The 25,435-nt window shown below is 40.3% G+C and overlaps 1 protein-coding gene, 1 long non-coding RNA gene and 1 pseudogene across 2 annotated transcripts in view; 1 reads left to right on the forward strand and 2 right to left on the reverse strand.

Moving 5' to 3' along the window:
- Positions 1 to 873: 873 nt before the first annotated feature.
- Positions 874 to 8,984, reverse strand: LOC112934965 (uncharacterized). Its single transcript, XR_003238086.2, has 2 exons — positions 8,775 to 8,984; positions 874 to 1,660 (listed from the first exon to the last, which is right to left on the reverse strand). It is a non-coding gene; the product is annotated as an uncharacterized lncRNA (long non-coding RNA).
- A 327-nt stretch (positions 8,985 to 9,311) lies between these two features.
- Positions 9,312 to 25,435, forward strand: part of ARIH1 (ariadne RBR E3 ubiquitin protein ligase 1) — a 117,816-nt gene continuing 101,692 nt past the window's right edge. The window contains exon 1 of the mRNA XM_026018627.2: positions 9,312 to 9,862. Coding sequence (XP_025874412.2) covers positions 9,500 to 9,862 — 363 coding nt within the window. The 5' untranslated portion in view covers positions 9,312 to 9,499. The remainder of the gene's footprint in view (positions 9,863 to 25,435) is intronic.
- Positions 13,907 to 13,963, reverse strand: LOC112918102 (U6 spliceosomal RNA; annotated as a pseudogene).

Here is a 25,435-nt window from a genome sequence, read left to right on the forward strand (position 1 = left end):
CTCCCCTAACATTCAGAACATACCTTATTATGATGTTTATCATATTGTAATGTAATTAATATTTTACATGTCTGTTTCCCTCACTAGTCTGTGAACATCTCGGGAAATGGTTTTATCTTCTTATTCTCAAACCTAGCATAGTGCCTAACATATTTGGTGAATGAACAATGGGCTTGTTGAATTAACTAGTAAAAATACAGGCATGCAAGAGGAGCACAGCAACTTTTTCAGCAATTTGATATATAAGGGCCTGTACTCTTCAAAGCCATTGCTTTACAATTGAATAAATTCTACTTCAGAAACCAATATTGCATTGTATGTTCACTAACCAAAATTTAAATTAAAAAAAATACAATTGACTGGATAATTATCTCTGTATACATTCTCAGGTCTAAAAGAAAACATTTTCTCTGTCCAGTAATGATAAATGCAACGAGTATTTCACATTGTCAGTTGATACAATCCAAAGAGGAAAATCTTACTGTTATTCCTTTTTTTTTTTTTTTTAAGATGGGGAAACAGGCTCTTAAGTGGTTATGTAACTTGCCTAAGATCATATACTTAATAAGCGAGGATCTTGTTCTGGAGCCTCTCTATAATCAATCACACTATAGTGCCTCTCAAAGTTAGCCAGGTGAGACTATTCACTTCAGTACAACATTGTTCTGTCCGACCCTTTCCATCTGCAAACTCCTACACACACTCACCTAGAAGAAAACAAAGGCTCATGATCATACATGTACTTTGTTATTGTTCAGCCAAAAAATGTGTCTGCATATACTTGGCTTTGCTTAATGTAAAAAAAATACCAGCTAATAACCATGAAATAACCCTTTGGGGACTATTCTCTTTTAACATTTAGACAGAATGTAATGATTTTAATTATTTTATTGACCTTTCACATTCTTTAAGATGGGAATTCTGTTCATTGCTTCAGCATCTGAGTGTGTTAAACCACACATGCAACAATTTTCGTGAAAGCAAAATGTGAAGCAGCGTATAAAGACTTCTGGATGAGAAGTCATGTACCAGAAAGCCCTCCATTACTTCCTTATTGGTGATGTCTGTGAGGGGATAGTTGGGAAGAAAGAATTGACAAACCGGTTCCTGCCACATTGTGAAATAACCATAAGGAGTGGCGTCTGTTTCCTGGAGCTAGAAGAGGTGACTATGCCTTTTAAATCATGGTTACTGTCTCAACACAACAGATGAAAAAAAAAAACAAAAACAAACAAAAAACAAACCAAGAGGGGAAACCCCCACACACGAAAAAGTTTTAAAACTGAAAAGCTTTTTCATTTATGAAAGCTTTGGGGTCAGGTGGGCCTTTCAGGTGCCACTGTTCTGGGGTACCCTCGGTCACCCCGATCTTCAGGTCCTTGAGGCATTGCCATTTCCCTTTTGCTCCCTGCTGCAGTCCTTTACCGATTCATAACCTGGCTGCATTGTATCAGTTGCATCCAATCTGCTGACTGCCAACAGCAATCCTCTTTTGCCATGAAGTGTGAGAAGCTAAGCGAGAAGCTAAGCTACTTCTGGGGATGTGAGAGGTGATGTGGGCATTTGCCCTGGAGAAACTCTAGATAAGGAGAGCTGTTGGAAGACATGCACGTGGGCCCCCTCCTCCTCTTCCAAACAACTTTCATGTTTTCATGGAGACCTGGAAGAATGAACAGATAAGAACATCAACGTTGACATAACATCGACAAGATTCAACACATTTGTGGTAAGAAGACAGTAAATGTCTATTGGTCTACAGCTTTGGTTTATATTAATTCATTCCAACATTATAAAAAACCTGGAAGTTTATTAGGAATGGGAGATAAGGGATCCCTGGGTGGCGCAGCGGTTTGGCGCCTGCCTTTGGCCCAGGGCGCGATCCTGGAGACCCGGGATCGAGTCCCACGTTGGGCTCCCTGCATGGAGCCTGCTTCTCCCTCTGCCTGTGTCTCTGCCTCTCTCTCTCTCTCTCTGTATGACTATCATAAATAAATAATAAAAAAAATATTAAAAAAAAAAAAAAGGAATGGGAGATAAATAGACCACTCATGTTCTAGGTATTAAGTGCCTAGTTTGGAATGACTTGGAAAAAAGGCAGTCTCTCAGCATGTGGATTAGGTGCTGGTAAAGACCGGCTAGGAAAGATGTCAGGCAGAGGGAACAGCAGATGCAAAGGCATAAAGGTATGAGAAAGTCTGGCATACAGTGCTTTCTTAGAACACCCCAGTCTAGGACGTTTGTCTCCTTTAAACAAACCCCTTTAGTTTTTACCACCTGTACCATTCTTCTCGGCTTGTGATTTCTTGTTGATGCAGTTACCATTTTTTATGGCTAACATTTTCATTTAAGTCTCTTCTCCCTAAGTAATTTGATTTCTTAGGTGGCAGCCTTTCTTTTCTTTTCTTTCTTTCTTTCTTTCTTTCTTTCTTTCTTTCTTTCTTTCTTTCTTTTTTTAAAAATCTCTCCTGAATGCCATTGAAAGGTGCTTTGCACTTGGTAAACATTACTAAATATTAATTCGTTGACCAAAAAAAAGTCATGACTTAGATATTTTAAGTTTTCATTAAAAACGCTAAGATTGTATCTACAAGAATAAAGCAGGACTATGTAAACAGAGGATAACACATTTACTTATTCGCTATTCTATTTTTATGACCTATTTCCAAGTAGGAACAAACATTGCATACAGTCAACATTTATGCTACCAATCTGGATAACTGTAGGCTTAATAGCAGTTATTCCATTATAAAAAATACAGAGGTGCGTTTTAGAACAGGAATAAGATCTGATTACAATTACAGAATTGCATGGTAAAAATAGTGGACTTCAACTCTGAAAATCCGGAGGAATCAAAACTCTGCATCCATTGTGAACTTTATTTTTCATCTTTGAGCCTTTTCCCTTATTAAACAAAGTTAAGAATTCCAACTTCACAAGATCTTTTTTTTTTTTTAATTTTATTTTATTTATTTATGATAGGCACACAGTGAGAGAGAGAGAGGCAGAGACACAGGCAGAGGGAGAAGCAGGCTCCATGCACCGGGAGCCTGACGTGGGATTCGATCCCGGGTCTCCAGGATCGCGCCCTGGGCCAAAGGCAGGCGCCAAACCGCTGCGCCACCCAGGGATCCCGAACTTCACAAGATCTTAAGGAGTAAATGAAAAACATATACACACCTACTCTGGCATAGAGATGCAATAATATGTTTGTTCACTTTCTGCCCATTATTTGTCCATTTATTCAAATACATCCATAAGCCAACACAACAAACTACAAGTAATGCAATCCACTGAGCATTTCTTTTGAAAACTTATGTTATAAACCCACTTTTTTTTTTTCAAGTGGCTAAGTCATCAGGACAAACATGCTTCCTTTTGGGGGGATGATCATTTGCTATTTTTTGCTGGAGTATAGGTACACATTTAGGCCAAATTAACATGTCTTGCAATTACAGGGAACACTGACACCATGGTACATTTTGTACATTTGTCTAATTGCATGAGGGCATGTATTCTGCTTCTAGTTCCAGCATTTTCTCACCACCTGTTGTAGATAATTACTTTCAAAAAATCTTAAGTTTAATAATAAGTCCTTAGACCCTGTATTCTGGAAGAAAGATAAGGTAGAGAAAGGGTTGTAGTCAGGAATCTCAGGTTCTGTTTTGGTCATTAATATCTCTACCAGACTTCTTTTTTAAAAATTTTTATTTATTTATGATAGTCAGTCACACAGAGAGAGAGAGAGAGAGAGAGGCAGAGACACAGGCAGAGGGAGAGACTGGATCCAGGGTCTCCCAGATCGCGCCCTGGGCCAAAGGCAGGCGCCAAACCGCTGAGCCACCAGGGATCCCTCTACTAGACTTCTAACGAAACATATAATCTCAGTTTCTCTAAGCCTTGTTTCTATCAAAAAGAAATGGTATGATATGGGGCACCTGAGTGGGCCAGTTGTTTAAGCATCTGCCTTCAGCTCAGGTCACGATCCCAGCATCCTGGGATTGAGTCCCATGTCCGGCTTTCCTGTTCAACGAGGAGCCTGCTTCTCCCTCTGCTCCTCTCTCTGCTTGTGTGCTCTCTCTCTCTCTCAAATAAATAAATAAATAAAATCTTAAAAAAAAAAAAAAGAAATGGTGGGTTGCCTGGGTGGCTCAGTTGGTTGGGTGTCTGCCTTTGGCTGGGGCCATGGTCCTGGAGTCCTGGGATTGAGCCCTGCATTGGGCTCCCTGCTCAGCAAGGAATCTTTCTCTGTCTGCCCTTCACCTCGCCTTTGGTGGCTCTCTCTCTCAGATAAATAAATAAATTTAAAAATAATTTATTTATATATATATTTTTTGAGATTTTATTTATTTATTCATGAGAGGTACACAGAGAGAGAGGCAGAGACATAGGCAGAGGGAGAAGCAGGCTCCTTGCAGGGAGCCCAATTTGGGATTCGATCCCAGGATCACGCCCTGAGCCAAAGGCAGAGACGCTCAACCGCTGAGCCACCCAGGTGTCCCATAAATAAGATCTTAATAAAAAAACTGGTATAAGATCTACCTCTCAACAATGATGATGTAATGCTTAGCTGTGACTTATTAATAAGTACACAGACAAGATGTTTTTAAAGAAATCTAAAGTACTCAGTTTATTAGTATCTCTCTGCACTTTTGCTAAAATTTAATCTTGAATTTATATTAAAATTAAAACTTTTTTTTTTACCTCTTGCCTGGTAAAACACAAGGAAAACAAACATTTTTTTTAAATGCAAAAAATGCTGCATTAAAACAAATTTTATAAACAACATGACAAAAAGTAATTTCTTTCCATTTAGTTCTGGAAATAGTGTTTTAATTATATTATGGAAAAATTTTTGGTGAGGTGCCAAGTAAGGTGACCAATCATCCCAGTTTGCTTTAGATTTCCCAGTTTTAGCACTGAAAATTCCACATCCCAGGAAACCCCTGTTCTGTACCAGCTGGGATTGGTTCACCCCAGTTCTCTGTCATTAGTAGAGGCCATAGCTTATAGCTCTGTATATCTGCCCTTAGAAAAATTCCAGGACAATTTTAATTTATATGTATCTGAAAAGCATTTTCATATTCTATTTGAATTTCATTCAATACCATTTGGTGAGCATATTTATGGAGTTTTGCTCTGTCAGTGGATATTTAATAAATGTATACTAATATCTTTTTTTATATACTAATATCTTTTGACCTTATCCGGACAAGGGGGTAATGGGAATACTTAATTAACAATAGCAATTCTTTTGGCATCGAGAAAATACTAACTTGTCTGTTCTTTTTTCAAGGACCTTTTCCTGCTATTTACAGATTACTGTACTTCTACTTGGTAAACACCATAGCTGAGAAAGCAGTACCCAAGCAAACACTTTTTTTTTTTTTCAAATACCTTTAAGATCAAGTCATTTAAAAAAAACATTGTATGTGGGTCATCTCTTGGACAATTTGGGGCCAGAGAGAAGTTGTTACACTGGTTTCCTTAAATAGCACTACAACCTAACCTGATTCCAAGATAATTTCCAAAATATCAATGGAATGAGTGTTGCTGATAATCTGGTTATGAAGGTTTATCCATGAATAAGAGGCCCCAAGATTCAGAAGCCCTATTATGTTGCCCATGATATTGACCAAAAAAGAAGTTATGCAGCTATGGAAAAGATTTCTGAGAAAAAAGCCGACCAATATTCTTTCTTAGAAAATGAGGATGATTGAGGACATGTGCCTATTTACATAAATTCAAAAAAATCAATTAAAAGGTTATAAATCCAACTTGGCTATAGTTTTCCCACAAGATGCAAGGTGATTATGACACTTTTTTAAAGTTCTAATTTTTGTGAGCACTTAATATTTGTCAAGTGCTTTAAATGCATTATTCATTTGATACTCACAAATAATCTTATGAGAATAGGAATCATAATCCTCCACAGTCAAGCTCAGAGAGGTTCAGTAATTTGGTTAAGGTTATAGACAGCAAGGGAGGGGCACAGGCAAATTTAGGTCTGTTTCCTCCAAAGCCTAAACTCTTAACCTTTAGCCTATGCTGCTTGTCAACATTGTTGACATAAACTCTGAAAATTCTATCTTCAGCCCTACCTCCCCTGACCTTCTGTCTTGTACACTAGTAGATATTACTGCTTATTCAATGTCTCTATGTGCCTAACAAGCACTTCAAATTTAACATGTTTCAGTAAATGGCACCTCCATTCACCCAGTTACTCAAGCCCCAGACCTAATAGGCATCCTTGATTCCTCTATCAACCCCACAGTCAAGCCATCAGCAAATCTATTTGCTTTACTTTCAAATTATACCTGAAACTACTTCTCAGCATCTCTACTGTCACAACTCTGGTCCAAGCCATTATTATTATTCACCTGGACTACTGAGATAGCCTCATAATTGGTCTCTGCTTTCATACTCCATTCTCCACAAGGCAGCCATAGTTCTTATTTTCTTCTGGCAATAGTTATTTTTTAAAATGTGTATTATATTATGTCATTCTTCTGTTTAAAACCTGTTAAAGTTAAAACCCATTAATAATGCCTCCCTTTAGGCAGCCCAGGTGGCTCAGAGGTTTGGCGCCTGCCTTCAGCCCAGGGCCTGATCCTGGAGACCCGGGATCAAGTCCCACGTCGAGCTCCCTGCATGGAGCCTGCTTCTCCCTCTGTCTGTGTCTCTGCCTCTCTCTCTCTGTGTCTCTCATGAATAAATAAATAAAATCTTAAAAAAAATAATGCCTCCCTTTGCAATAATGTAAACTTCTCTTTTATCCCCTGCCCTCATAGGCCTTCTCTGACTTTATCATTTAACTCTTTTTTTGCTCAGCATGCTTGTCACATTGATCCTTATGATTTCTCTGTGATGTAAAGTTATCTACTTTGAGTGGATTTGGAAGGACAGCAGTGAGGGTTTGAGAAAACTGGTGAAGGTTTGCAAGTTGTCTAGAGAGGGAGGACAATTCAAAAAAATTTAACAGGATTGCTGAATGGTGTTGATGGTTCAGTTGTGCTGGATGATTGGAATTAAATGATAAAATATGTAATTATGCAAATTTCTCCAGTAGTGGTCAGCTGCTCTAGTACCAAAGGGAACTATAAGGATGGTAGGATTCATCCAAGGTAGGGTAAGATGAAAAGAAAAATGGGGAAGAGGAGTTGAGGGTACTGACAAGTGTTACTAAACTTCCCTTACACATGTAACAATGGGGATGGGGTAGAGAGATGGGTTGCTAGTGTCCTCAGCTTACTCCAGCTGTGGCAACAACCTGGATTTGCTAAGTAGAAACAGAATCAAAGGACCAAGACCTACCAGCACTGATGTTAAAAGCTTTAAATTACAAATCCTGATTATTTTAGGAAATCTGATTAAACATTTACAAAATGGACAAATTAGTAGAAGCTTATTTACATTTTATTTTTTTATTTTTTTGCTTATTTACATTTTAAAGGAATTTTTCAACTTAAAAAAAATCAATTTCCAAAGGGTATCTTTCGTTTTAACAATAAGATTTATCAGTGAGTTAGGGACTCAGGTTTGTTTTTTTTTTTTTTTAAGATTTTATTTTTTTATTGGTGAGAGACACACAGAGACCGGGGTGTGTCTCTGTGGGAAACATCGGGGATCCGGGGACCCCGGGGTCACGCCCGGAGCTGAAGGCAGGCGCCAAACCGCTGAGCCACCCAGGTGTCCAGGGATTCAGATTTTTAAAAATGTCCAGTCTGCCCAATCCTTGAGAGTATCGCAAGAGAGTGCTTTCTCAGGCCTCTTCCTCCTTCAGGACACTTCTCTGGTTCTCCTGTCTTTCTTACTAAGATTTAAGTCCACTCTTAGAATTGCATAAAACACTCTTACTGGGATCCCTGGGTGGCTCAGCGTTTTAGCACCTGCTTTCGGCCCAGGGCGTGACCCTGGAGACCCAGAATCGAGTCCCGCGTCGGGCTCCCTGCATGGAGCCTGCTTCTCCCTCTGCCTGTGTCTCTGCCTCTCTCTCTCTCTCTCTGTGTCTCTCATGAATAAATAAAAAAATTTTATTTAAATTTTTTTTTAAATAAATAAAATCTTAAAAAAAAAACAAACACAAACCACTCTTAGTGTGCTGGTCCCTAACTTGCCTGTTGTTTACCATTTACCCCACTCCCTGCACTATAAGCTGCTGCAACGAAACTACTTTATCCCTGCTGTGCTTTTGCTTCTGTTATTCTCTCAGGCCAGATCCTCCTCCTACCTCCCCTGTTAAACTCCTGGCCGCCAATCCACACGCAGAAGACACAACAACACCTTTCTAGATAAGAGACCCGCACTGCCTCGCTGCTGCATTTGGTCCGTGTAGTTACTTCCATTCCTGCTTGTCTTGGGTTACATTGCGATGCATTTTATACACTGTGTAGCGCCTGGTCTGTATCATGCATTATGAAGCGTTTCCACGACTGATGTTTTAGGTCACCCCGCCGCTGAAGCAGGGCGCGTTCCGTGGCCTCGGTCAAGCCCCTTTCCCTCTGGAGCCTCAGACACGCGAGGGCCGCGTCCTGTGGCTCCGCGAAGAAGGGAGAGGGAATGGCTGAGCCCACGCACGGCGCTCGGTTAAGGAAAGCCCCGACTGTTTACATCGTTTAGGGTACTGGATAGGCAGGTGCCTACTGAGATGAGGTCAGGAAACCCTCCTCTGAGATGACGTCATTGTCAGCGACTTCAGAACCCCCGCTCGCTCATCCGTACGGGTGCACGGAAGCAGAACTACTCAAAAAGGGGGGGGGGGAGTGGGGGGGGTTCACCTGTCCCAGGTCCCAGGTTGCGCATGAAACCGATTTCCATTTAGCAGCTCGGGCAACAGCAATTTTAGCTCAACAGCCGCGGACTTCCCCGAATGACTCCGGGGCGGGCAGCGTCTATCGCGCGGCTGGATTCAGCGAGGGGGGCTGGATCCCTCCCGCCTGCGGCAAAACCCGCCACCCGGCCCGGGGGCCTTCTCTGGAGCACGCCCCGCCCCCCGCCCCGCCCTCGGGGGCGGCCGCGGCCGGAACCGGGCCGGCGATTCCCGCGGCGCCGCGCTCCCGGGGCCAGGCCGGGCCGTGGGGTCTCCCCGCTCGCCACGCAGGGGCGGCGGGGCGGGGCGCAGTGACGCCAAGAGGAGTGACGCGACGACGCAGCGCGACGCGGTGACGCACGCCCCTTTGTTGGCTCAGTAGCGGTAGCAGCGGCCGTGGAGGTGGCGCTGGGGACTGTTTTCTCTCGGAGGCCGGAGCGGAGCCGCGTCTGACTGAGGCGGGCGGCGAGCAGCCCCCTCGCTCCGTCCCTCCCGCCTCCGCGCCCTCCCCGCCGCCGCCGCCGCCGCCGCCCGCCGCCCGCCGCCGCGCCCGGGGAGGAGCCGCGGCCCGCGGGGCCGGAGCCAGGCCTGCGTCCGGACCTCAGCCGGAGCCGGAGCGAGAGCCGGGGCCTCGGCGTCCCCGCCCTCTCCCCGCCTCAGGGCCGCGTCCGCCGGGCCCTCGCGCGTCGCGCCATGGACTCGGACGAGGGCTACAACTACGAGTTCGACGAGGACGAGGAGTGCAGCGAGGAGGACAGCGGCGCCGAGGAGGAGGACGAGGACGACGATGAGCCGGACGACGACAACCTGGACCTGGGCGAGGTGGAGCTGGTGGAGCCCGGGCTGGGCGTCGGCGGGGAGCGGGACGGACTGCTGTGCGGGGAGACGGGCGGCGGCGGCGGCAGCGCGCTGGGGCCCGGCGGCGGCGGCGGCGGCGGCGGCGGCGGCGGGCCGGGGCACGAGCAGGAGGAGGACTACCGCTACGAGGTGCTCACGGCCGAGCAGATTCTGCAGCACATGGTGGAATGTATCCGGGAGGTCAACGAGGTCATCCAGGTGAGGGTGCCCGCCGCGCTGGCTTGACCCGACCGCGGAGCGGACCCGGCGGCCCGCGGGGCAGGCCCGGGCCTGGTGCGCAGCCCAGCCCGCCGCCTCTGCTGGGCACGGAGGGTGTCGAAAGCAGACATTCGCCGGTTCGCCGGGCGTGGGGAGGTGCGCTGGGGGCGGCGCTTTCCGGGTCCTGCGATGGCGGAGGCCTCGGGCCGCCCAGCGCTCGTCCTGCGGGCTGGAGGGCGATCCCTGCGGGTCCCCGGGCCCGGTGTCCTTCCCCCGGCCGGAGGAGCGCCCACAGGGGCGGGGCGGGCCGGGCCGGAGGGCGGGGGTGGAGGAGAGCAGGAAAACGCGGCCCCTACGGGGGTTACCCCGGCCTTCCAAGTCTCGCTTGAGCACTTTTGGAAGGGGCTGGAGTAGGCCTAAGAGCCGCTTGGTGTACGGTTGCCCCAAGTGGGCACCAGTTAATAAAGAAATGGATCTGCTTGGCAGTCTTAAGTGCCTACTTAAAGGTGGGGGAAGGGAACTGTTTCTCGGAAGAGGTGCTGATGGGCCTTCTTTTACGATGGTGAGGCTTCTGCTCTCCTCTGTTTTTTTTTTTTTTTTTTTTTTAAATGCCTTCGCTGTTTGTTTGGGACCTAATGCTACTTTTTCCAGGGGTAGCGTATCACTCGAAGCCGTCGGGAGAGTCCCTGCAGATTGCATACCCAGCCTTGCGGCTAAAACAAAACCCAGCGTACTGTCTGATATTAGGCTCTATTGTGAGTTAGAAAGTAGGGGCTTTCTGCTTCTGAACTCCTTTCTTGATAATTTTTTTTTTTTTTTCAAATTTCTTGGAGAGTTAGGCTTGGTTCAAGTTGATGACCACAACTCACGTAACATCGTGAGTCCGGTTTTGCATTTCTCAGCTTGAGGAAGTCCAAAGTTTACATTTGGTTGGGGGGTTTGGGGGAGGAACCCAGTTATGATGAGGGATACAACTGTAGAATAAAAATGACGTCTTGATTCAGTGCAACTTTTAGAAAACACTAGTTACATGTGAGGAAACTATATACAGAAGCAAGTTACTATTAGCTTCTTGTATGTCAGTCATTCCTTTTTTTTTTTTCCCTTAAAAATCAGTTGGCTAATATTCACTGGCAAATTGGCAGTAGTATGTCACTGCCTACTTGTTCAGTTAGGATGATTAACAGATTTTTACAGTATTGTCTAGTAAGCAGCGCTTCCAATTGTGCCATCTATTTAGGCTCCTCTGAATAATAGTAAAAAAAAAAGAAAAGTAAATAGTAAATAATAGTACCCCCCCCCCCCCCCCCGTGATATATAGTGGTACTAGTAGACCGTGGACGTCTCAAACTTTCATATGGATACTGCAGTCTGAGGAGGAAATTGAAGGGACATAGAAGGAAGATTAAGTTTATTATTCTTTTTTTTTGGATTCTAAAAATATGACAGTTCTTAAGCCACTAAGTTGAGACTTTTTTTGAGGAAACTTTATTAAAAGAATTAAGAGTAAAACCTTGAATTCTCTTTCCGTTTATTTACCACTACAGTATGTAAAATCTGATCTTTTCACACTTACCTAGTTTTTTGACATGTTAATTAGGTTTTTAAAAATTCGTGGATAATGAATTTATTTGACTTACTGTTTTTCATGTAGTAAATCTCATCCAACTTCCTCAGCTCTTAGGTGTATCTTAAGCACCGAGGCTAAACCTTACAATTCCTTATGTCACTTCTGGAACGGAGATGTAGCTAATGCATATGACATCATTCTTTTCTTTGTTAGTTTAGAGGAGAGAGAATAAATGCAGATGAACTGAACTATTTCAGAACCACAGAATACCAGGGGTTTATTTAGGTGTCCATGCCTGGTTTTTGAAAACTGTTTTTTTTCTAGCTGACTTCTTGTTAAGGATGCTCTTAAATGGAATTCCTGAATATATAAATATTTATTCCTTGTTAAGTTTTCTGTTTCGAAGTATCAGTAAATCCAAGAATAGGATTTATCCCAGGTCACTTTTTTCCAAATGGTGTGCTTACTAGATCTAAACTAGGCCTTGGTTATGGTGCGGTTTTTTTATGTGCGTAGATTTAAGCTTCAAAAGTGACACTGAAAAAAAAAAAGTGGCACTGGTAATACATGCATACTGTAAGAAAAAACTGACTAGGCAAGAAAAAAAAAACGAGATCGACACCAAGAGAGATACACAAAATTTGAGCTGTAGTTTTCTTTCTAGACCTCTGGGTGAGCTATACATATATTTTAATAACGACAGGATCATACTGTATATATTCTCTTTTATGTTTTCAGTAGAAAAAAGCAGATTACAAAAACAGAATGAATCTCAACTTTTCTTGTTAATAACTCTTTCCATTTCCAGTGTTTACAGGATTATAAATCTAAACTATTTAATCCATTATTATTGCCCCCCCCTTTTTTTTCTAGTTTCTGGCTTTTATAAACTTCATTGGGAATATCCTCATAGATCTTTGAATGTTTTATTTATTTTTTTTTTTAGGATAAATTGAGTTGCTGAGTGAAATCATGTGCTTTTTTCGAGGCATTTGATATATATGACCTACGACATTGCTTTCAGAAAGGTTATATTTTCCCTACCCATCAGTGCTTGATTGGGATAATACAATCATTTCAAAAATTGATTCTTAAAAGATGAGGTAGAACTTTTAACATGTTTCTTGAATGTTGGTATTTCTTTTATAAATTGCCCTTTGATTTTGCTCATTTTGCGACCTTTTCGGGATGTTTATCTATTAAAAGACCCCCTTAGTATTGAGGTTTTAAATATCAGTTGTCTAGGTTTTTCAATGAAAAGAACTTAATATTTGTTTAATGTGGCAGTAGGTTTTAAGTTTATCACATTAAAAACCCTTGCTTTACTTCACATTAGAGAGCTCTTTGTTAATTCTAAAAAAACTTAAATCCTCTGCTCCCCAGTGCTGCCATTCTATATGAAATCAAGTGTGTTATTAGTGAATTTGAAAATAAATTTGCGGGAGAAAAAAGATCGAAATGTGAAAAGATTGCCAGATTAGTTTTTCTTTGGGAAGTTGATGACTACTTTGGGGAGAGTAGATCTGGGCAACACTAGATTGATACTGTTATCTGTAGTTGTCTGCAGGTTAGTTTTAGCCTTCAAATGAGTTAACACTTTTTCTTTTAGAAGACTCTTGGTTTTCTAGCTTTCTATAACTCTTTTTTTATAGTTTGTTTAATTTGGTCTTGTTATATTTAAATCCTTGTGGCTACCTAGATTATCTTGTGTATTTTCAAGAAAATGTCAGGGATTTTCTTTAACCTACACCAGTGTTAGAGACATACTTAAAGCCCTTACTGTACCACCACTATTTACTTAACTTGTATTATTAAACAGTGGCTTTCTAATGTAATTGTGTTAGTAGCTCAGGAATTTATTAAACACTACCCAATTTGGCAATTGAGGGGCATCTAAACTTGCTATTTTGTGTTTCCACATTATTCAACAGATGTTGGTTGTGCTCTTGTATGTATGCCAGTCACCATGTTAAGTAGATAGAGGGCATGGTTCTTGCCTAAGGAGCATATAGAGGTGGGGAACATAGAGGTCCTTGGGCTTCGTTCCCAGAGATTGTTGTTCATTAGTTAAGTCTGTGTTGGAGCCTGAGCATTTATATATTTTTAGCCATTGCAATGATAGTTCTCAACCACTGGAATAATCCTAGTTCACCTACTGTCATGATTTTTGATTCAGGGAGAATGAATAGAGTGAGAAGGGCAGTAAGCCTTAGGAATACCACTCTTAAAGGTTGTGCTGCAGAAGAGGAGCATGGGCTGATGGATGTGAGTGGTCACAGAGGAGTTATAAAGAAGCGGGTGGGTGTCTAGCATAAGATTTATTATGCTAAATAGCCTCTTTTAAAGAACAGATATCTCATCCTTAGGGGAAATTTTCTGTTTGCTGTTGATTTGTAATCTTTAATTTTATTTCATTTATTTATTTATTTATTTATTTATTTATTTATTTATTTATTTATTTATTTATTTTTTTCCCATGCTAATCTTCTCTGTATCGTTCCAATTTTAGTAATGTGCTGCCGAAGCGAGCACTCATCTATTTATTTAAATAAAAGACTTTAGGAACTTCTAAGGTGAGGTTTCAAGCATAAATTGAGAGGCAGTAAAATATCAGCTCAGGAGTCCGTTCTAGCTCTGGCTTTTCCTCCAAATGGCAAGTTTTGTTTACATCCCTGAACCTTCAATTTTTGTTTTGCTTTGGGTTTTTTTTTTTTTTTTCAGTCTGGGAAGTAGTTAAGACAGTTGAACTACTAGATTGACCTTTTTCTTACATTGATGTTTTGTTTATCTAACATCCTTTTAAAAACTTAGTTAATTGGACATGCTCATTGTTTCCAAGAAATGAGTTGAAGTGTGCAAATCAGAATGAACTTAAATTGATTAATTTATTTGGGTAGGGGGTAGCAGAGGGAAAGGAAGGGGAGAGAGTATGTATCTTGAAGTTTTTTTAAAATTTTTATTTATTTATGATAGTCACAGAGAGAGAGAGAGGCATAGACACAGGCGGAGGGAGAAGCAGGCTCCATGCACCGGGAGCCCGATGTGGGATTCGATCCCGTGTCTCCAGGATCGCGCCCCGGGCCAAAGGCAGGCGCCAAACCACTGCGCCACCCAGGGTTCCTGTATCTTGAAGTTGTTAAAGGTGTTTGGTATGGTTTATTCCTTTTGAACTATTTTTTTCCCACCTGCTCTCCTTGAACTTATTTGAGCCACAAATTTTATATTAATTCTTCTTTTGCTTATGGCACTAGTCCTGTGAATCAAACTCTGTGGATGGGGTCCAGCAGTCTGTTTGAATGAGCATTCCAAGTGATGCTGATGTCAGCTAAAGTTTGAGAACCGCTGATCTAGGGGATCCCTGGGTGGCTCAGCGGTTTGGTGCCTGCCTTTGGCCCAAGGCGTGATCCTGGAGACCTAGGATCGAGTCTTACATCAGACTCCCTGCATGGAACCTGCTTCTCCCTGTGTCTCTGCCTGTCTCTCTCTTTCTCTGTCTCTCATGAATAAATAAAATCTTAAAAAAAAAGAGAGAGAGAACCACTGATCTAGTTGAAATTTAACAGTATTTCTGTGTTATCACTAGTGATAAATTATGACAGAAGTGGGTTAATGGTGGAAGGTAAGTTGTTTAAGAAACCAATAAAAGGAAAATTTCAAGAGCTTGGACAACACTTGCTGGGCTAATAGAGTTGGAGGAGATTTGTCATTGTTACTGTGATCCTTCAGATAAAGTGGTCTTTACTCAGTTAACTATTTCAAACATGCAAACCAAACTAGGCATCTTACATTCTAGGTTGGAGCACTTGGTTTTCCTTCCACCCTTCCTCACCCCCTGGGTTTCATTCTTTTTTTTTTTTTTTTTTGACAAAAATATTTGAGTTTATTTAATATGTTGGAAAAAATATAAGGCTTTGGGTACTGTAAGTGCTCCTGCTCAATACTGTACCAAATGTTGAAGAGAATATGAGAAGACATTCTCAAGGAGTCGGTGATCTCTTTGAATTTAGACACTCAAAACTATTAGGTTAGTAAGTAGTTTAATCAAGTGCTGAGTGAATAGCAATGGGTATTTATGGAAGAGAAATCTGTGGGTCTTATCTGAAAGATGGCTAGGATTTGGATAGATAGGAAAGAAGAGAAAGCCATTTTAAGAAATTGAATGAAGTGAGAACAAGGAAGGTGTCCAGATGACAGGGAGGTCCACTAAAGTTAGAACAGTTTGTAAATTGTGGATGATAACGTTGCAGACGCGGGGAGGTTTAATACTCTGAAGAAAGGTAGGCAGAAGCCATCAGGTTATATTCCTCTATTGTGGGTTTGACCTGTGGTATCTGTATGTGTTAATTATCTTTAACCCTGAATTTCCCCCAAACTTAAAACATGACTTAAAAACATTTATGATTCTGGGTGCAGCTGAGTTGGGTGCCTCTGGCTCAGTATCTCTTACTTCTGTTAAGGCTGCAACCAAGATATCAGCTGAATTGAAGTTCTCAAGGCTTGACAAGGATAACTCATGTGGCTATTGTCAGGCCTCAGATTTTCACTGGCTGGTTGTTGGCAGAGACACAAGTTCCTTGCCAGAAAGTGGCTTATAGCAGTTTCTTTCCCTTGGAATAAGGAGTCTGAGAGCCTCTAGGACAGAAGCCAGTCTTTTTATAATTTCATCTCAGTTGACATCCCATCACTTTGTGTCCTGCTTGTTATAAGTGGTTAACTGTATCCACACACTCAAGAGGAGATTACACAAAAGTGTGAAGACTGAGGTGGGATCCTGGGGGCCATTGTAAAGGCTCTACAGTCATATAGATATTTGGCTTAGTCAAGAGGTGAATGACAACCATTGTATAATGCTTATTTCTTCAGTTAACTTATATACAAATGAGAGGCATAGTAGTTTGGGTTTTTTATTTTGGATTAGCTATAATTATTTGTGTTTGATTTTGCAGAGCATTATTGTAACCTTAAATGATAAGCATTCCTAATTACTTTTCAAAGGCTAAGATTAAAAGAATAGTTTGCAGTCTCATAGAATTGGCAGGAATTTGAGATTCTTCAAATTTAACTTTAACTGTAGCTACGTAGTGGAATCACCTGGGGATTTTTTCACAATTTTAGTTGCAGTTGCAAGAAATAATGCAATAGCGATCCTGTATACCCTTTGCTGATTTTTCTACAATGATACCATCTTGCAAAACTATAGCATAATGTCACAACCAGTATATTGACATTGATGCGGTCTTACCTTTCTTTTCTTGAGATTTTTTTTTTTTTTTTAAATGCAGGCACTCAGGCCCCACATCAGACTTAAAATGGGTCTCTGAGAGTTTGGACCAGGCATTGTCATTAAAGAAAAATTCTCCCTGGGGGCACCTGGGTGGCTTAGTGGTCAAGCATCTGTCTTCCTTTGGCTTGGGTCATGGTCCTGGGGCCTTGGGATTGGGATTGGGATTGGGATTGGGATGAGTCCCACATCAGGCACTCTGCAGGGAGCCTGTCTATGTCTCTGCCTCTCTCTCTGTATCTCTCATGAATAAATAAGTAAAATCATAAAAAATAAAATAAAGTTTTCCCTGGATTATTTTAATGCACACTCAGGGTTGAGAGCCCCTATTCTTGTCCATTGTCTCTAAGAATCCTCTCTGTAACATTCTAATCTCTGCTCAACTACAAATAAGTGACTGAACAATTTTGTGATGTAGCTCATTTCAAATTTAACTAGATTAAAAAATATATATTTTATTTGAGAAAGAGCGAGTGAGCACATGCAGAGGGAGCAGCAGAGGGAGAGGGAGAAGAAGCCTGTTCCCTGCCTAGCAGGGAGCCAGATGTGGAGCTCCAGGAGCCCTCTTGATTTTTTTTTTTTTTTAAATGGAATCAAAATCTACTGCTATTATAACTTTCACCCATTGTTCATAGGGTTGCTCTTTGGATAAATTTTTTGTGTTTGTGTTTTTATTTTATTTTTTTATTTTTTGTGTTTGTGTTTTTAAACATAATTATTGTCTTGGAAGCATTTCTTCTTGAAGTTGATCAGACCCACTTCTTTGTTCAAACAACGACCCTCTTCTTTGTTCATACAACAGTGAATCTATATTTTTGATAATGTACATTGCCTGCTTTTCTATTTTCTATTAGACACTTTCTTTTAATAGGGATAGTATCACAGGCCATAACTTTGCCAAGACCTCAACAATAGGTAGGTCATCTTTTGTGTGGTATACTATAATTATGTAACTTTGTTGAAAATCTTAATTATTCCTAGTAAATGATGGGATAAATATAAGAATGAGAATTTATTTAGGCTGAAATTTGATGATCACTTGAGAAAATGATCTATAATCAGAGGCTTCTAACCTGGGATGGCTGTATCCTTTGGGGCTTGTGGAGATAATAGTGGCAGTTTTTGCTCTTTTCTCCTCTCAGTGTTTAAAAAAACCTAACATTTCAAAATAGAGCAAGACAATACTGCCCAAGTGAATTAAAATGTGGGCCATTTTTGAGTCTTCAATTCTAAAAGAATAGCAAGTGTTACAGAGTCAGTAGATTTCTACAATTGTGTAAGAATCTGAATTTTTGCTTTATTCCTAAGTTTTCATTTAATCAGTGATTGGGGGTCATTTGGCTTTACCTTGAATAATGTCTCATTTCTTTCATTCTTTTTTAAAATTTTATTTATTTATTCATGAGAGACACAGAGAGAGAGGCAGAGACATAGGCAGAGGGAGAAGCAGGCTCCCTGCGGGGAGTCTGATGTAGGACTCCATCCTGGATCCTGGGATCATGCCCTGACCTGAAGGCAGATGCTCAACCACTGAGCCACCCAGATGTCCCTCCCTAATGTCTCGTTTCTTGATGTATCTTGATGCATAGTAGATACCCAGTTGGTATTTGAATTAAACTGATGGGTAGTTTGTATCTCAGAAGGCAGTTTAAGAAGTTCTTACTGAAATAGCAGCTGCTCTGGCAGATTAACTTTTCAGAGTTCTACTTTTTTTCATTTAAAAAAAAAGAGAATGCTGATATTATGGTCAAAAGGTTGTGAGGATTTGAATGAGAAATACCAAATAGTGTACTGGAAGTTTTTCCATGTAATTTTTTTTTTCTTAATGTAAACATCATTCAATAGCATTTTTCATTTTTGTTATGTTCCATTTAAAGGAAGTGTCAGAAGTGACCTGACACTTAATATATTTTGGCAAAAAGTACAGCAGATAATGAAGTATTAGGTAACATTTCCTTATTACTAAGACATTTGTTTAGACAAAGCTAAGAATAGCTATAATCCCAGACACTTCTCCCCGGGCTTATTTTGCGATCTCCTTTGAAACTGTCATACTTCTGATTCAAATATTAATAGGCTCCAATTACTTGGTAGTATATTCTTTCTCTTAATCACAATTGTACATTTTTAAAGGGATTAAGTATAAGCTAGAGACTGAGAAAGAAGTATTTTCTGATTCTTAGCAAGTATTTACAAGTAGAAACCTGTGGCCAGCTAACCTTGACATTTGTAACATTTTGGACAGGTATTTCTGAAACCCATTTGAAACCCAAATTTACTGCATTCTCTTCTCAAGGCTCTTCTTTCTTTGACTAACTTAACCGTTAACTGTTCTTGGAATTTGACAGTCACCCTTAGTTTTTTTTTTTCCCCTGCATTTCCCATATCCAGTGCTTAGCCCTGATCAAGTTATCTCTGAAATTTACATTCTTTCTTTTCTTTTTTCTTTTTTTTTCCATTAAGTAATCCTAATCTGGGGCCTCTTTTTATTTCGCCTCATTGTCTCCAGGCTTCCAGTCTATGTCATACTACCAAATACAAATATAGTAGTCATTTTCCTGCTAAAAAAAACCTTCATTGTCCACCCCTCACCCCACCCTCTACTATTATTAAGTCTAGTCCAGATTCCTTAATATGGCATTCATGGCTTCCTCATCTTGGTGTCAGCTGATTTTTTCAGTGTCAGCTGCTGCTGTTCCTGATTCTCAATCACCCCTAAGTGCACCACTCAAAATTTCTTTCTGTTCATTGCTCTGTGTTGGGGTTATAATTTCTTAATACGAAATACACAGTTGTGTTTTCTTAAATTTGGTCATGTTCCTCCCTCTTGTGGAGATCTTTCTCCTCTCAACTGCCTGATATACTCCTATTCACACACTGCCCAGCTATTACCATATCTCTTACCAGGTTCCTCTTCTCTACCTTTCTAGTGCTTCCTTATCTTTGTTTGCATAGCACTTCATATGGATGTTGGCATAGCCTACATGAGGTTTTAATATAGCCATCCCAATACCTAAGTCTCTCCAGATAGCTAGTAGATAGGAGGGTTTTGATTATAAGAGCTGCATCTTCTGCATCCATAGTGTATGGCACCCTAATAATCTTGGCCATAATAGAAACTCAGTAAATAATTTGAAGTATTTGTCCTTGCCTAGTAAATGCTTGCTTCCTCAGTTTCCTTATCGTAAACCAAAGGGAGCTAGATTTTCTTCTGGTGCTAATAAGTTAGTTTATGATTTGTAGGTAATGCCACAGTGATAATAATGTAAGAAGCAAGAAAAAGTGTTTAAATTCTAAGACGACAAGCTTTTTAAGTCCTCTGAATATAGTGATACTTTTAAGATTTATTATTTGCAGATAGTTCCTGGCACTTTATAAAACTGACAGTGATTTAAAAACAATTGAGTCACTTTAATGGTGTAATTCTCCAAGTGTGGTCCTTGAGAGCAAAACTATTATGATAATATTAAGACGTTTGCCCTATGTAATGTGCTGACCTTTGTACTGATGATGCGAAAGCAGTGAGTAGGTAAAACCATGCGAATCCTAGCACAGATCAAATCGGGGGCACTGATGATGAGTAATCATTGTATTCTTCGCCTCTACATAGAGTAAGTACCATTTTCACTTGTTCTGGAGGAAGTAGTATAAGTTACTAGTTTTATTATATATCTTATCCCTTTAAGTACACATCTTTTTCATAGCTTAGGTGGTAAATTAGGCTTAGGTGGAGATATGCATGAAGCACTTGGGCATACTAAAGTTAGGTTGTCTTGATGATAAACATTTATGCAGTTTGATTTGTGAGTGGAAACAAGCTGCTTGTTTGATGGAACCAATTTTTCTTGAAGAATGACTAACTGGTTGTCATTTAGACAAAACGGCAAACATGGTGACTGTTTCTCCAAATGAATGAAATACACCTGTTATTTCAAGGAAACCTGCTTTCAGTGTATTGCCAGTGATAACATTTTTAAGTGAAAATTAGAATTTTGGAAAACTTCTATTTGCCACTGTGAGACTGACTGCTTCCTAATATTTAAAAACTTCTGATGAAATATTATGTAATAAAATCTATCAGTATTTGGAAGATTTGTGTAACTTAACCAATATTTTCCAAATGTCCAGTTTTCCATTGACCAATTATAATAATTCTTTATCATATATTGGTAAATGATCCATTCAAAGTACAAGGTAGAATACCAGATTTTATTTTATTTTTTAAAAGATTTTATTTATACAGAGAGAAAGAGAGAGAGACGCAGAGACACAGGCAGAGGGAGAAGCAGGCTCCATGCAGGTAGCCCGATGTCTGGGACTTGATCCTGGGTCTCCAGGATGACGCCCTGGGCCAAAGGCAGGCGCTAAACCGCCGAGCCAGCTGGGCTGCCCTGAACACCAGATTTTAATACAAGAATATGAAAAGTTCTTTGAATGGTTTCCAATTTTACCAACAACCTTTAAAAAACAACCACTTTTTGGGGCACCTTGGGTGGCTCAGCTGGTTGAGTGTCTGACTTCAGCTCAGGTCATGATCCCAGGGTCCTGGATGGAGCCCCGAGTTGGGTTCCCTGCTCAGCAGAGAGCCTGCTGCTCCCTCTCCGTCTGCCACTTCCCTGCTTATGCATGTGTGTGCTTTTGAATTTTGGTGTAATATCAAAAAGAATATCCATAATTAACTGAAAAGCCTATGAAAGTGCTCCTTTTTAAAATTTTTTAAAGATTTTATTTTATTTTTTTAAAATATTTATTTATTTATGATAGACATAGAGAGAGAGAGAGAGAGAGAGAGAGGCAGAGACATAGGAGGAGGGAGAAGCAGGCTCCATACCGGGAGCCCGACGTAGGACTTGATCCCGGGACTCCAGGATCGCACCCTGGGCCAAAGGCAGGCGCCAAACCGCCGAGCCACCCAGGGATCCCCTAAAGATTTTATTTTTTTGAAGTAATCTCTACACCCAGTGTGGGGCTTGAACTTAAAACCCCAAACCTAAGAATTGTAGGTCCTATCTACAGAGCTAGCCAGGAGCCCCAAGTGCTCCTTTTTTTTTTACTTATTTTTATGAAGCCACATTTCCTTTATTCTTCAAATAAAACAACGTATCAAAGAGTAGTGCCTAGGTGCTGCAATCAGTTGAGTGTCTCTGACTCTTGGTTTGGGCTCAGGTCATAAACTCAGGGTTGTGAGATCCGGCCCTGCTTTGGGCACCGTGCTCAGGGCAGAATTTGCTTGGGATTCTCTCTCCATCTACCCCTCCTGCTTCTGCTCTCTTTCTAAAATAATATCTTAAAAAAAACCAAAACAAAACAAAAACCAAAAACCGACACATCCAAGAGACTGAAGGCAGAAGTAGATATGAGAATCCAGCTGTTTTCTATTTAGCCAGTTATTAAACTGACTTTGAAATGTGAAATAGTGTACTCTTCCCACCATCTTTTTTGTGTTAGAACATATAGTTTATTTTCATATGTGTTTTTTGTGTTAATCTCTAATGGGATCTGTTACTGTTAATAAGTTAAATATTTAAACAATTCGGTTTCAGTAGCTAACATAAATATTGATAGTTACAACTCCCATAAATAAAGCTCTTTGGTGTCAATAATTTTTAAGGTGAAAAGGAATTGTGAGGCCAAACAGGTTGAGAATTACTGCTTTGATATTCTGAAATATTTCTGAATCATTAAGAAAATGTCATGTAGGGGCAGCCCAGGTGGCTCAGTGGTTTAGCGCTGCCTTCAGCCCAGGGCCTGATCCTGGAGACCCGGGATAGAGTCCCACGTCAGGCTCCCTGCATGGAGCCTGCTTCTCCCTCTGCCTGGGTCTCTGCCTCTCTCTCTGTGTCTCTCATGAATAAATAAATAAAATCTTAAAAAAAGAAAAAAAAAAAAAAGAAAATGTCATGTAGGCTTGCAAATAGGGAAATATGACTACATTATTTGAATTCATTTTGAATTAGTAGTAGTTTATAAATTAAAAATTAAATACTGATTAATCAGAAACTTATTTATTATTAGCTATGTTAGATTAAATACTCTGGGAGGTATTAACAGAAGTAGTCACCTCTGTTCTTAAATAAAATCTAGGAAATCCGAATCTTAAGATATGACTAGTAGGGGGAAGATGTTGGAAATGGGAGGCTTAATTTTTTCAAGGAGGAGCTAGCAGAGATACCACTCAACATATTCTATTTGTTAATTCGTCTATGTTTTGATTTTTTACATTAGAATAAAAGCTGTGGAGAGTAGGACTTTGTTTTATTCATCGCTGCAGTCCAAGTGCCCAGAATGGTAGCCGGCACATATTGGGTCCTTAGTAAATATTTCTTATGTACTTTATTTCCAAGCCATTTTTGAAGAATATTTTGCTATGTATATACTAGGTTGTAGTAGTTTTCTTTCAGTACCTTACAGATTCTGCTGTTTTCTGGCTTCCATTGTTTGTGGTGGGAGGAAGCTTAAGGAGTCTTTAATATGAGTATTTTTGATTTTTTTTTTTTTACTTTGTGTCTAGTGATTTTCTTTGTGTTTATCTCTTTGGGTTTTCAGATCCTTTTGACTCTGTAGGGGTGATGTCTTTGTCAATTCTGGAAATTCTCAGCTCTGCCTTCATCTGATTTTCTTCTGGTACTCCATTTACACATATATTAGAGCTTTTTGTTACGTGCCATATGTGTTCAGTGCTCTTTTGTGTATCTTCTCTTTTCTTTGCTTCAAATTGGATGATTTCTACTGATTTATCTTCTGGGTCTCTAAATCTGTCTTTTCCTTTGTCTGATCTGCTATTAATCACCTAATTCTTAATTTCCAATATTGTATTTTTTAATTCTGGAGTTTCCATTTGATTCCTTTTTATAGGTGCTAATTTTCTGGTGACGTCTTTTTCATCTGTTTTCTCCAGCAAAAAAATAATCATTTATTCTTACAAGTTTTGTCAGTTAACTGCAGTAACTGTTAGTCTCTTCATATGCTTTTTTTTTTCCCCCTCTCGGCTTTCAGTCTTGTGTTCCTGTCATTTGACATACCTTTGCTTGCATGCCATATGTTGGGTATAAAGTATTTTAGAGATTCTGGATGATGATGGATTTCTCCAGAGGATTTTCATTCTTCCTTCTGTTTGGTGGCTAGAGTGGTGAATAATGACTTTAATCCAGGCAGGCTAAGTTCTAGCTCCAAACTGTTCAGTTTCAGTCTCTCTCATCTACCTGTGGCCCTTAGGAGGCTTGAACTGAGAACCTGCTGTCTTCTCAGCAGTTACTTCCCTAGGGATTTCAGACTTTAATCACTGACTCCCAAGACTGCTGGAAACACCACTCTGGTTTCAGAGACTTTACCTTTAGATTTTTAGTCTTGGCCCCTTATTTAGTCCAGGGATTCAGCAGATGTCCTGAGGGAAATACCAACCATGCCTCCATTTCTTGAGACACTCCCTTAAGTCTCACTGTTAGTTCCTTTTTTTGCTGTAGTAAGTTCCCCCAAACTTAATGACTTAAAACGCAAATTCATTATTCTGAATGTCAGAAGCCCAAAGTGGGCTACACGGGGCTATCTCACCCACTTTTTCACTTCTGAAGGCTGCCTGCAGTCCTTAAGTTTGGGGCCTCTTACTTGATCTTCAAAGCCAGTAGCATAGCATCTTCAGATCTCTCTGATTCTGCTGTTTTGCCCCCTTATCTTCCACTTAAAAAAAATCTCACAGCGCTTCTTTCACTTTTTTTTTAAATTTAATTTTTTATTTTTAAATAACATGGGGCTTCAACTCATGATCCTGAGATCAAGAATCACATGCTGTACTGACTGAGCCAATCAGGCACCCTGTACTTCTTTCACTTTGAATATGACTCTTTGATTATACTTGGTTGACCTGGATAACCTAGGATAATCTATTTTAGGATCAGCTGGCTACCAGTTTAGTTCTATCTGCAACATTAATTACTTTACCCTTACTATGTAATTTAACACTCAGAGATTGCAAGTATTAGGATGTGAATATCTTGCGGCGGGTGGGGGGGGGCACTATTCTGCTTCCCATTAGCAGACCTCTGTCATAGATTATCTGCTTGCTTCCAGAGTTTTTAAGTGCTCCCAGGTAAAAGCCACCACATTTGTAAAATCACTAGTTCCTTTAGACAAATGATATATGGGCATTATCTGGCTCTTGCAGTTCTGAATGGGAATGCTGGTTTACTTCTTAGCTGTTCTACTTGAAAAGGGAACAGTAAATATTTAAAAACTCAATATATTCTTTAGTCTATGGGATTTGTCTTAGTGGTTTTTGAAGCCTGCATACCATGGAAGCAAGCAACTACTTTGTGGACTGTAGAATGCACTTTTTAACTTGGATTGCAGCCAGAAAGTATGACACTTAAAATTTTTTCTTTATTTTTCATATTTTTTTTCCCAGAAAGTATAACATTTTAAAGAGTGGAGTAAGGAATCTGTGATTGAGAAAATAACAGTATGCAGGGGGAAAAAGATCTAATTTACTAATTTTTATGTAAGGAGACTCACATAGACAAAAGTGGTATATAGCTGACATTTGTGGAAGGTGTTAGGTATTTTTACATGTGTTAATTTGTTATAAATCCAAGGGAAACAGTATTATTTCCATTATACAGATGAATTATTTGAAGTAAGAGAAGCTGAGAAATGGATTTCTGGTGGAGGTCCTTGAAACTGGGTCTTCTTGACTTTAAAGCTTGCTTTCTTTTTTAGGTTTTTATTA

The sequence above is a fragment of the Vulpes vulpes genome, chromosome 15 (genome assembly GCF_048418805.1).
Source record: "Vulpes vulpes isolate BD-2025 chromosome 15, VulVul3, whole genome shotgun sequence".
Taxonomy (NCBI): domain Eukaryota; kingdom Metazoa; phylum Chordata; class Mammalia; order Carnivora; family Canidae; genus Vulpes; species Vulpes vulpes.